Source organism: Schistocerca cancellata, chromosome 1, assembly GCF_023864275.1.
Source record: "Schistocerca cancellata isolate TAMUIC-IGC-003103 chromosome 1, iqSchCanc2.1, whole genome shotgun sequence".
In the NCBI taxonomy this organism is placed as follows: domain Eukaryota; kingdom Metazoa; phylum Arthropoda; class Insecta; order Orthoptera; family Acrididae; genus Schistocerca; species Schistocerca cancellata.
In genome coordinates, this window is record NC_064626.1 from 822,994,399 (window position 1) to 823,006,679 (window position 12,281).

At 35.5% G+C, this 12,281-nt stretch overlaps 1 protein-coding gene across 1 annotated transcript in view; it reads left to right on the plus strand.

Moving 5' to 3' along the window:
• The window catches only part of LOC126188455 (uncharacterized), a 91,835-nt gene that overhangs the window by 17,907 nt on the left and 61,647 nt on the right, over positions 1-12,281 (plus strand). Inside the window, exon 2 of the mRNA XM_049930062.1 lies at positions 5,020-5,120. Within this exon, the coding sequence (XP_049786019.1) occupies positions 5,020-5,120 (101 nt within the window). The remainder of the gene's footprint in view (positions 1-5,019; positions 5,121-12,281) is intronic.

Here is a 12,281-nt window from a genome sequence, read left to right on the forward strand (position 1 = left end):
AAAAATTGAAAAATACATCCAACTGGCTGAGGAAGTCAAGGACATGTGGCATCAGGATAAAGTCGACATTATCCCAATTATACTATCAACTACAGGAGTCATACCTCACAATATTCACCAGTACATCAATGCAATACAGCTACATCCAAACATATATATACAACTACAAAAATCTGTAATTATTGATACATGTTCAATTACCCGAAAGTTCCTAAATGCAATATAACATATACCATACAGTTACAAGGAAGTCACGCTTGACCGAGGTCCGCGTCACGTTCCATTTTTAACCAGACTTAAGTCTGAGAAAAAAAAGTCAATGATAATAATAATAATAATAATGGAGGCCCGGGAAAAGAATAGGCCTCCGGTATGTTCTGCCAGTCGTAAAAGGCGACAAAAAGAACAAACCACTAATAGGGCTAACCCCCATTTTAGTGTGATTACTTGGTTCAGGACAGAACTAAAGAAGCCTCGAACAAGCGCCGTCATGGTCGGGGATGACGCTTGAACCCTATGCCCGCCCACAATGGTAACGACACTGCTAGCCAACTGGAAAATGATTTAAATCCAAATAGAGGTGTTTTGCAGGATATGCTTCCTGCAACCACCCTAGAAGGAAAACAAAGACAGAGGATGAGATGGTCAGATGAAGTTAATCGACACCTCATGTTCTGTTATTACCAAGCAACAAACCTAGGAACCAACACAACTGGATACAGATCACAAGTATACACAACATTTATTACCAGATACCCAGAATTAAAATTTTTTAACAGAACAACGACTAGCTGATCAGATCCGTGTAATAATAAAAAATAACAGGATACCCCAGTCAGAATTAGAAAACATCAAACAATAAATACTAGAACAAAATAATGTGCAATCAGAAGAAGAAGAAGAAAATACAGTAACGGACTCAAACATCCCAGAGAAAACAAACAAAGAACAAAACGCGTCAATTAAACAATCAGAGGAAAACGACATCTTAAGACAGCCACCAGAACAAGCACAAATAGAACACGAAGTGATACACATGTTAGATATAGAAGAAAAATTTCAGCTGACATATATAGAATACAAAGACACAAATACAGACATTAGACCATTCTTGCATAGACCACCAAATAACCCACAAGTCGAAACAATAATAATAATAATAATAATAATAATAAAGAACCTGTTATTGTGTTGAAGGGTAATAGCAATCCAGGAGGCAGTCAGTATTCTTTGTTCTCCAGTCAATGATAATTTAAAACAAAATGAACTTTCATCAACATGATTCCCAACTATAATTGAGCCTTTACTTTGCTTGGAACTTTATTATATTTTCCATTTCATATCCCCTGCATTCCTCTCTGCACTACACACCTCCTCTCACCTTCCAACACTGTTTCATTGTGTGTGGAGTGTAACATTTGTGTTGTATAACAATGATGATGATGATGATGATGATGATGATGATGAGAGAAGGGTGGAGCTAAAACCCTGTGCTGGCACCCAGCCTACTCCTTGCAAATAGCACCTAGATGGCCATCAAGCCATATGTCCCCACCTGATGGACGGATCACCATCAGCAGTATCACACGCCCTTACTTCATGAGACAATGTGGAGTCATTTGGTATTTACACCAGAACATTGATGCAAAGTCTGGTGATCAGGAACTTTACACCACCACCTCTCCTCCCCTTGCCAGCCAAATACTGGAAGCGAAGATTTTCCCCAACACCGTGATTCGAGCAGGCTTATCCCCATTTTGAGCACCACCACACAAGTATGTGTTAGGACGTCTGCCATGGAGGTGGACTGGCTGATGTTTTGTGTGTTGCCAGTTCAAATCAGACCCCCACCAAATATTTAAATAGTATTTACTATTCCCAGAATGTTCTAAAAAATCTCTTATGTTTCTAATGTTTGTGTATTTTGAAATATTTGACATCTGTATAAATAGCAGCATTCTCCATCCAGGAGACAGTTCTGTTGCTTCTGTACATTGGTGTCTGTAGTAAACATGCTTTCAGTTCTAACTGTTGTACTTCACTGATGACCCTGCTTTCGATTTGGACTTAATTGCGGTTATGAGGTGATAATATTTTTTTTTCTCAGCACCCACTTGAGTCATAAGAGTGCATATATAATATCAAACAGACTTGATCATGTTGACATTAAAGAAACAGCCATTACTACAAACTGTTCTCATGATTATTCTTAAATATACACACATTCATCATTTCCAGAAAATTAAATTATAGATTGTTAATTGCTAATACCACAAATTTGCATGCTAGTGTAACATGTTGTAACGTTTATATATAGATGATGATGTTAGCGAGACAGATTTATTGATGCAGGAACACAAATGTAGCAAAACAAGTAATGAAAATTATTGCTACTCATAGCCAGTGAAAGGTACCAGTGTTCTTTAATGCCTTGAAAAGTGCTAGGAGCCATTTTAAGTGCACTATTCCGCTAGTGGTTTCTCTAGAGAAAGATTTGTTCACAAAAGCAGTCTCATGACATTTCTTAGAATGATTTGTGCAAAGTGCCACCATGGAAAAAAAAGTTTTCATGCTAGGAAACAATTCTGTATACTTATTACAACCACAATGTTTTCAGAATTCAGTTTATTTTCATGAGTGGAACTGTCAACAATAGACTTTAGATTATAATGAACATAGTTGAAATATTTTGTTAAGAGAAAAACTTTCAACATTGTTGCTAAAAGATAAGTGTGTCACTAACCACCCTCAGTTACAGCAGAAGTCTTTTCTAAATGCATGCTGCTTTTTTAAATGATAAGGACATGCAACTTACACACAGATCTTTTCTCCGTTTTGTGTTGAGTAAGAGATTATGTATAGTGCAGCATCAGTGTAAGAATTGTCAGATTATTTAACAGTGACCTACATAGAGTTCATGAATTGACAACACATGGCCAAAATGGTGGTACTTTGGACTAAAAATATCCTTTACCAAAATCTCTGAATGTAGTGGTCTCAAAATACTAACTTATGGCCAAAACATTGAACTAACTTTGTTATTAGTAGCTAAATTTAAGAAAATACAACATAGTGACATATCATTGTCAATTTCATTTGCTTTCATGTATGTAGATAAATATAAGCAACAAAATACCTCAAAGACATGTCTCACAACCCTTTTTGTAGTTTTGTTGATACCTGAGATTCATTCTCATGGAACTGTGGGCAAAATGTTAGGTTAGTCAATCAGTCATAGGTCATGATGAAGACAGAAAAAATAAGAGCAGACGCAAGGATAATTAACTTTAAAGTACAGTACACAAATTCACATCTAATATGTATGTGTCGTCTACTATTGTTATATATTCCTCTTATTTCATTTATTTGTGTGGTTTGTCTGTACTCCCCTAACTGTTACTATTCATTGCCTGCGTTTGGTTGCTCTCCCTATGTAGTAAGTCTCTCATAGTCTATATGAAGTATTAATTTTCTTATTGCCTATATAATATTACCATTCTTCTTCCTTTTTCTTATTTTTGTACTCCGTTCCTGATGTTCCTTCATTTTGTTTACAGTACAGTCAACTTGCATATACTTCTGCATCAGCTTATTGGTTGGAAATCCAACCTTCTTGACTGAATTTTTGAGTTTAATGAGCTGATGATTTAATTGCCATTATATTGGGAATGCAGGCAGATGAAAATGGCTGCAATGATCAAAAGACTTTAGTTATTACTCTGAACTGCTAACAACTCATAATATAGTACCTGCCATATCTTATGTTTTGTAAAGATTGATTCAATATCAGTTTTTCACTTACATTTTGAGAGTTTTTAAGTTTTTTCATTGCTTTCCATATCACGAATGAGTGAATCAAAAATTATGAGCTTTCTTTCTATGATGTGTAGCAGATTTTTGGTTCATTTTCGTGCTACATAGTACTTCTGTGCTTTATGCATTTCTATGGAGATTTTTGTAAGCTTTTGATGGAACACAGTAAAAAGATATAAACCTTATTTTTATTGTCTCTTATCTTACACTTACATAAAAAAGGAAAAAAGGTTTAAGTGATATTTGTCTGAAATTTTAAATTTGTTCTCATTTTTGTATGAAAGATATAATTATGCAGTTTCATTGGTTACATATATGATGCAATAAAAGTGATAAATGACTAGTACTTGATAGCTTTAAGTAGTCTACAAGTAAGCATCCACAAGTGTACCACTTGGTTGTTTGTTACATTGGCTAGCTAGACAGTGCTCAAAATATGTGGAATTCTTTCTAGAAGCTCTCATAATCTGTACTGGAACGTATATAGCGTGGTGACATGTGACAATTGCCTGTTTAAAAATGCTTAATTGTCAAACTGGCCAGTGGAGCATTTTTCAATAAAGAAGTAGCCTCTAAGAGATGTAGACTATATACAGATGTGTATGTAGAGTCTACTTCAAGAAAACATCTTATATCCCTAATTATAAATGAAATTCAACTTGTTAATATTCTGCATTACCTCATCTCTGGGATAAAAAGTTTCCTACTTATTCATTAATCTTAATGTTGTGTGTCTAAGTAAAGATGTTAGTAATCTATCTTGAAGAAGGAAGATAATGTAAAGGCACTTGAGTTGTGAGAAGCTTCATTAGGGTTTTCAACAATGTATCAAAATTTTTGTGAAAGCTGTAAGGAATCAAAGATTAACCAATACAGGGAGTAAAGACAACCACTCATCATGGAATGGAAGTGTAGCACTGTAGCCTAACTTGTGATCACAGTGATGGTCAGAATATATCAATGTGCATTTATATATCTGTGTGCTTAGTAAAAGAACACAGGTTTCTAAGCTGAGCTGTTACATTCATGCTTATTAGCTTATCCACTATGCATCACCTCCAATATATGGTGAGTGTTTATCTTTATTCTTCCCACATCTTTTCTAAAATCCATATGTTTACAGGATCATAGTAAAGATGAAATTAATAGTTCTAATAAAAAATGTGTACAGAGAAAGCTGTACTACTTTGCCTTTTCATATTTCAGTCCTGGTCTTGACAACATGTCAGACAGAAGATACAAGAACTACACCCACATCTGAAACAGATGAGGATCATAATACCTCTGAGTTAACTGCACCTCTCACAGTAAGTATAACTCTTATTTCAGACTTCATATATAATTATTCATGCACATATTTTTTATGTAGGCTAAATACACAATGTACACTGGTTGGCTACATTTCTTGAGCAGCTGATCAATTTGCTTATCTAGACTAATTGTTCATCTGGATGCCTTGTGGGGTTTCATTAATGTCCTGATTGTTAATATCGATTTCCATAACTTGAAGTATTTGTTGTTGTTGTGTAAATCTGTATTTATTTGCTGTGAAGCATTTGCTTACTTGGTTAATGCCTGTCAGGGCTGTATCCTGCACTGTTGAGTTGGATACTTTGATCAGAATATTTGTATCATCAACAAACACAAATGTTTTTATTTTCATTCTGTAATTAATTGTACTTGGTGTATCACTAATGCAGATGAAGAAAATCAGCGGCACAATGATTGAGCCCTGAGGGGCTCCATATTTTCGTTTCCACAGTCTGAGTTTGTTGTGCATGTGCCTCCATTAAGACAATGCTTTGTTTCCTGTTATGTAAATAAGATTCTAACCAAGACATCTTTTATGCCATAGTGTGGAAAATCTTTTAGCAATGTGTTATTTTCTATGCAGTCAAATGCCTGTAGGATACATTCTGAAATTCTCATCACCCAGAATTTCATCTGTCAAGCTAAATATAGCTCTCTTTGTGGAGAACCCCCTATGAATATTAAAATCATAATGGTAAACTACTAAAGTATTCACAACAAAGTGCCAGAGTGAGACTGTTTAGGCAAGACTTAGTGTGGGTGTAAAATGATAACTGGATCCATCTATCTCCCACCAGACTCATTCCCTGATGTAACTGAAAACTTTATAGAAAATCTTATTTAACCTGCACATAAGTTCCCCAGTCATACTGTAATCATTGGTGGAGACTTTAATCATACAACAATTAATTGGGAAAATTACAATTTTTTTTAGTGGTGGGCATGATAAGACATCCTGTGAAACTTTACTAAGTACTTTCTCTGAAAACTACCCAGACCAGATAGTTAGGAACCTCACTCATAATGGAAATATATTGGATCTAATGGCAACAAATACACCTGACATGTCTGAGGATGTCGACATTGAAATTGTTATCTGTGACCGTGACGTAGTTGTTGCAACAAAGATTACCAAAGTACAAAGAACAATCAAAACAAGCAGAAAGATATATATATGTTTAGTAAACTAGATAAAAAAATCAGTAGTATCATATTTTAATGAGGAACTTAAAACTTTCAGCACAGTTCAGGAGCATGTAGAGGAACTCTGGCTCAAATAAAAAGAATAGTTGACCTTGCACTGGACAGATATGTACCCAATAGAACAGTTCATAATGGGAGGGAACCTTCACAGTATACAGTCTTTGTAAACAAACTTCTAAAGAAACAGGAGTTGTAAAACAAAGCATGGGGCTACAGATAGAGAGATGCTAAATTAAAAGCATTTGGCTGTCAAGAGAGCAACATGTGATGCCTTCAATGACTATTGTAGCAGAATATTGTCAAATGATCTTTCACAGAACCCAAAGAAATTCTGGTCATATGTCAAGTTTGTTAGTGGCACCTAAGTGTCTAGCCCCAAATGAGTGAAACAAGAACTGTTATTGAGGACAGCAAAGCAAAGCTGAAAATTTTACTCCATTTTCAAATGTTCCTTTACAAGAATTGCCATAATTTAATCCTGAAACCACTGAAAAGATAAGTGAAATCAGTATCAGTGATAGTGGTTTTGAGAAAGAGGGGAGATCATTAAAACTGAACAAAGCTTCCCTGCACAATGGAATCCTTGTCAGATTCTATAATGGATTTGGGTCTGAATTAGCCCATCTTCTATCTATAATCTGTCATAGATCCCTTGAACTGTGCCCAGTTGTTGGAGAAAAGCACAGATCACACCCATCTACAAGAAGGGCAGTAGAAGTGATCCACAAAACTACTGTCCAATATTCTTGAAATCTCAGTTTATTACTGAATCTTAGGATGTATTCTTAGCTCAAACATAATGAGACATCTTGAACAGAATGACCCCCACAGTGCCAAAAATATCAGTCAAGTGAAACGCAGCTTGCACTTTTCTCACATGACATACCAAAAGCTTTACCAGTTGGGTCTGATTCAAGAGATTGAGTAGGTCCAAAGAAGATCAACAAGATTCGTGACTGGTACATTTAGCCATCATGGGAGCATTACAAATCCCATAGAAAATTTGAAGTGGGATACACTTGCAGATAGACGATGTGCTAAACGGAAGGCACTGCTCACTAAATTCTGAAATCCAATCTTCGCCAAGGATGAAGAGCATATATTATTACCAGCAACTTTCAAATTGCGCTATGATCACCATTCAAAGCTAAGGGAAATTAGAACTCATACTGAGGCATTCAGATAGTTGTTTTTCCCTCGTGCAATTCGCAAGTGGAATAGAGGGGGGGAAATATAACTTTGGCACGAATTGTGCCCACCACCACACACTGCTTAGTGGCTAGCAGGGTATATATATAGACGTAGATGTAGATTAAAGCAACCAGAAAGATGCAGTATTTCTTGATTTCCAAAAAGCATTTGACTCAGTACTTCACCTACGTTTATTGTCAAAAGTATGATCCTATGGGGTATGAAGTGAAATCTGTGACTGGATTGAGGACTTTTTGGTAGTGAGGATGCAGCATGTTATCTTGGATGGAGAGTCACCATAAGATGTAAAAGTAACTTCGAATATGCCCCAGAGAGGTGTGTTAGGACCCTTGCTGTTCATATTGTATATTAATGGCCTTGCAGACAATATTAATAATAAAATCAGGCTTTTGCAGATGATGCAGTTATCTGTAATGAAGTACCGTCTGAAAGAAGCTGCATCAATATTCAGTCAGATTTTGATAAGGTTTCAATGTAGTGCAGGGATTGGCAACTTGCTTTAAGTGTTAAGAAATGTAAAATTTTTCACTTCACAAAACAAAAAGACTTAGTATCCTTTGAGTATAAAATCAATTAGTCACTGCTGGAATTGGCCAACTCATACAAAGACCTGGGTGTAATACTCTGTGTGCATTGTTCATTGAGCTGCCACAGACAGACAGGAACATTTCACGTATGAGAACACATATGAGCAGGAACTTAAGCGAAGAAAACTTGCTAACATTTAGTGAGAAGCTAAGAGATAAAACATGGCCATTTAATTATTGTAACTCAAGTGACAAAAACTTTGACAAATTCCTAAATGTTTTCTTGGAGACTTTAATGAAACATTTCCACCTAGAATCTGCAGCAGTAAAATAACAATTACAGTAAAGTAGATTACCCAAGGCATAAAAATTTCCAGTGTAAGGAAAAGGCAACTGCACGGGGAACTAAAATATAATAAAGTTATTGATTTCATTAAATATGTTAGACTCTTTAAAACCATATTTCAAAGAGTTGTCAAGGTAGCAAAACAACTGGCAAATAACAGGCTAATTTTAAATCATAAAAATAAGACAAAGGCTGTGTGGTCTGTCATTAAATCTGAGTTAGGTGTTAAAGCCTGTAACCAAGAAATTCCAAAAGTTGACATTGAAGGAAATACTATAGTAAATCCAACTCAAATACCGGAGTACTTTAACGAATTCTTTATAAATGTGGCAAAGTCTGATGTAGATGTAACAGATTATCACAACGAAGTAAATCCCTTTGGCCTAGGGAAAAACTCTGAAAACCTTACAAAATTCTCAAACGTTTCTGTGGAGGATGTAGAAAATGCTATGCTAGCATTAAGAAACAAAAAAGCTGCAGGTTGGGATGGAATACCCACCAAAGTTATTAAAGTGGTACACAATAGAATTGCAAACCCAGTAGCTCAGATAATAAGTCAATGTTTTGAAGAGGTCTGTTTCCCAGAGGTACTGAAATATGCTGAAGTCAAACCACTCTTCAAGAAGGGATCAAGAGAGATTATGGGAAATTATCATCCGATCTCGATTCTGCCAGTCCTATCTAAAATATTTGAAAAACACGCTGTTGCACAAATCCAAAACTTCATTGCAAAATATTCTGTTATTCTAAACAATCAATTTTGTTTTCAGCAGTGTAAAAACACCATCAATGCAGTAATCAGTTTCATTGAGAAAATAAGTACATCATTAGACAAGAGAAATAAGGTGGCAGGAATTTCCTGCAACCTCACAAAGGCGTTTGATTCTGTAAACCACGCATTGCTTGTTTACAAACTTGAAAAGTATGGCATTAACAGCAGCGCACTACAATGACTTAAATCCTACTTATCCAACAGAAAGCAAAGAGTTAGCATTTCTTCAAATGGCACATATTATTTTTCTGGCTGGAAAAAAATATCTCAGGGTGTTCCACAAAGCTCCATATTAGGCCTAGTTCTATTTCTCTGTTATGTTAATGACTTACCAGCTCCCCATCAGTTCTGTTCGCAGATGGTACTTCTGTCTTAGTTGAAGGCCAGGACTCGGAAAAAAATTCCCAAATCTGTGATCATTACCCTCAGTACCTTAGAAACTTGGTTTCAGCTAAATGGGATGAATCTAAACATATCTAAGACTCACGTGATACAGTTCAGAACCAAACAGTCAAAATGTGAGCAGATTAAGATTGTACACAACAACCAAGGTATAGAAGAAGTTGACTCAGTCAGATTCTTAGGTTTAAATGTAGATAAAAATTTGAGCTGACAGGCACACATTGAATACCTGGCCAACAAACTGAGCAGCTTTGCATTTGCAATGCAAATATTGTCAACTGCAACTGACAGGGACACACGAAAAGTAACATATACAAGCTACTTCGAATCCATTATTAGGTATGGTATTGGTTTTTGGAGTAACTCGACAAACATAGTGTGAATACTAAAAATACAGAAAAAAAATCATATGAAATTTGTGCACTGCAAATCACAAAGAAATATGTCAACCATTATTTAGAAAACTTAAAATATTAACTCTGCCATCCTTATACATATATGAGATTATTATATTTTTGTACACCAGACATGAATTATTTGAGGGAAACCATTCTGTCCATTCACATGTTACCAGAAACAAAGAAAATTTTATGCTCCCCACCCACTGCCTCAGACTGTATCCCCAGGGACCTCAATACATGGGAATGAACATTTGTAATAAATTAAAAGGGAACAAGTTGATGAAGATGAATTTAGGTTCACTTAAAAGAAAGCTATATGAGGTACTGACACTGAAGTGTTATTACTCAGTGGATGAATTTATGCAGGACAAACTGGAAATTTGAGCTGGGTACCATGTGTTATCCTTATAGTGTCTTTATTTATTATAGTGCTATTATTTATTAATGTAAAAATAATTGTAATTGTTTTATAAATTTTTGACATGTCTCCTGTATGCAAACCAAATGGATTGCAAATGTATGTCATGAGATGAATAAAACACAATTCACAAATTCGCAATTCACAGATACGAAATGGAATGATCACATAGGTTCAGTCATGGGAAAAGGAGGAGGTAGACTTTGGTTAACTGGTACAATACTGGGGAAATGCAATCAAGTCTACAAAGGAGACTGCTTACAAATCACTCATGTGACTGGTTCTAGAATATGGCTTAATTGTGTGGGACATGTACCAGATAAGACAAACAGGGAATATTGAACATATACAGTGAATGACAGCATGAATGGTCACAGGTTTGTTTAATCCATGGGAGAGTGTCACAGAGGAACTGAAGGAACTGATCTGTGAAACTGTTGAAGATAGACATAAACTATCCCAAGAAAGCCTATTAGCAAAGTTTCAAAAACTGGCTTTAAATGATGACTGTAGGAATATAATACAGCCCCTTACATATTGCTCACATAGGGATCACGAGGATAAGATTAGAATAGTTGCTACACACACAGAGGCATTCAAACAATCATTCTTCCCACACTCCATATGTGAATTTAATAGGAAGAAACCCTAATAACTGGTACAATGGGATGTACTCTCTGTCATGCACCCCATTGTGGCTTGCGGAGTATAAGTGTAGATGCAGACGTAGATGAAAGCCAAACTGTGTGGACATCAGTAAGCCATTTCTTATGTACAGCTATAAATCCTACCACACATAGTTCTCTCAGATATCTTTGAGGACACAGGTAGCAGGAAGATGGTCTGGTAATTGAATATTACATTCCTCTCTCTACTCTTATGGGTAGGCACCACTAAAGCATGTTTTAATCTACTCAGAAATACCCTAGTTTTCATTGATGGGCTACAAAAATAGCACAATATGTGATCTAGTCTGCACATGATTTTGTAATCCTACTTGATACACCATCGTATCCAAATAATTGTGTGCTTTTATGTTATTTTATGCTTTTACTTTTTCTATAGTAGTGGTGCTTTTGAAATGAAGTGCTACATCTGGTGTTATTTACCTATGATGAAATAGTTCTGTGGCTCCCATGGGAGTCTGGTTGTATGTTTTCTTATTTTTTCAGCTGCAGTGAGAAAAATTTGTGGGAAATTGAGGTTACAAATTTTTCATTATTCTGTCCTATACCACTACCAGAGGAGTGTGGTATTTCTGCTTGTTCTAATTTTAAGTTCCTATATGTCTCTTTATAACATTCCATATAGTTTTTACTATATTGTTTGATACAATAATATTTTGTACACATAATGCAGGCATTTAATTCACATTCCTGGTTACACATGTCAGGATTTTACAATATTTCTGGTAACATAATTTCACCGCTACATTTTTGTTAGTCTTCTGTTCTATATACTTGAACAGATCCCTCTTTGTGCGTATGTTATTTTAATGCTAGTTATTAACCACTATTTCATTTCAATACTGGTTGGTTTGATTTTAATATGTATTTGGGAGAAGCAGGGTTCCAAATGTTTGAGAAATAAGTTCATGAATAAACTGATTTCTCATTTACTCTGTTTGCCTGGTAAACTTCCTCAAATTTTTCCAATGTAATCTATACACAAACAAAATAGTAGATTCAGTATCTATTGTTCTAACATGTTTAACTTGGGTGAGGCCATTTGCTGTGTTTCTGCTGACAAGTTCTAAGGTTGTCCTTTGGCAGTCATAATCAGACAGGCACTTTATTACAGCATGTGTCTTTACGTCACTGTAATCTTTGGGGTCTAGGAAAGATTATCTTGCTAAGTGCGTGTACTCTTGACTTAA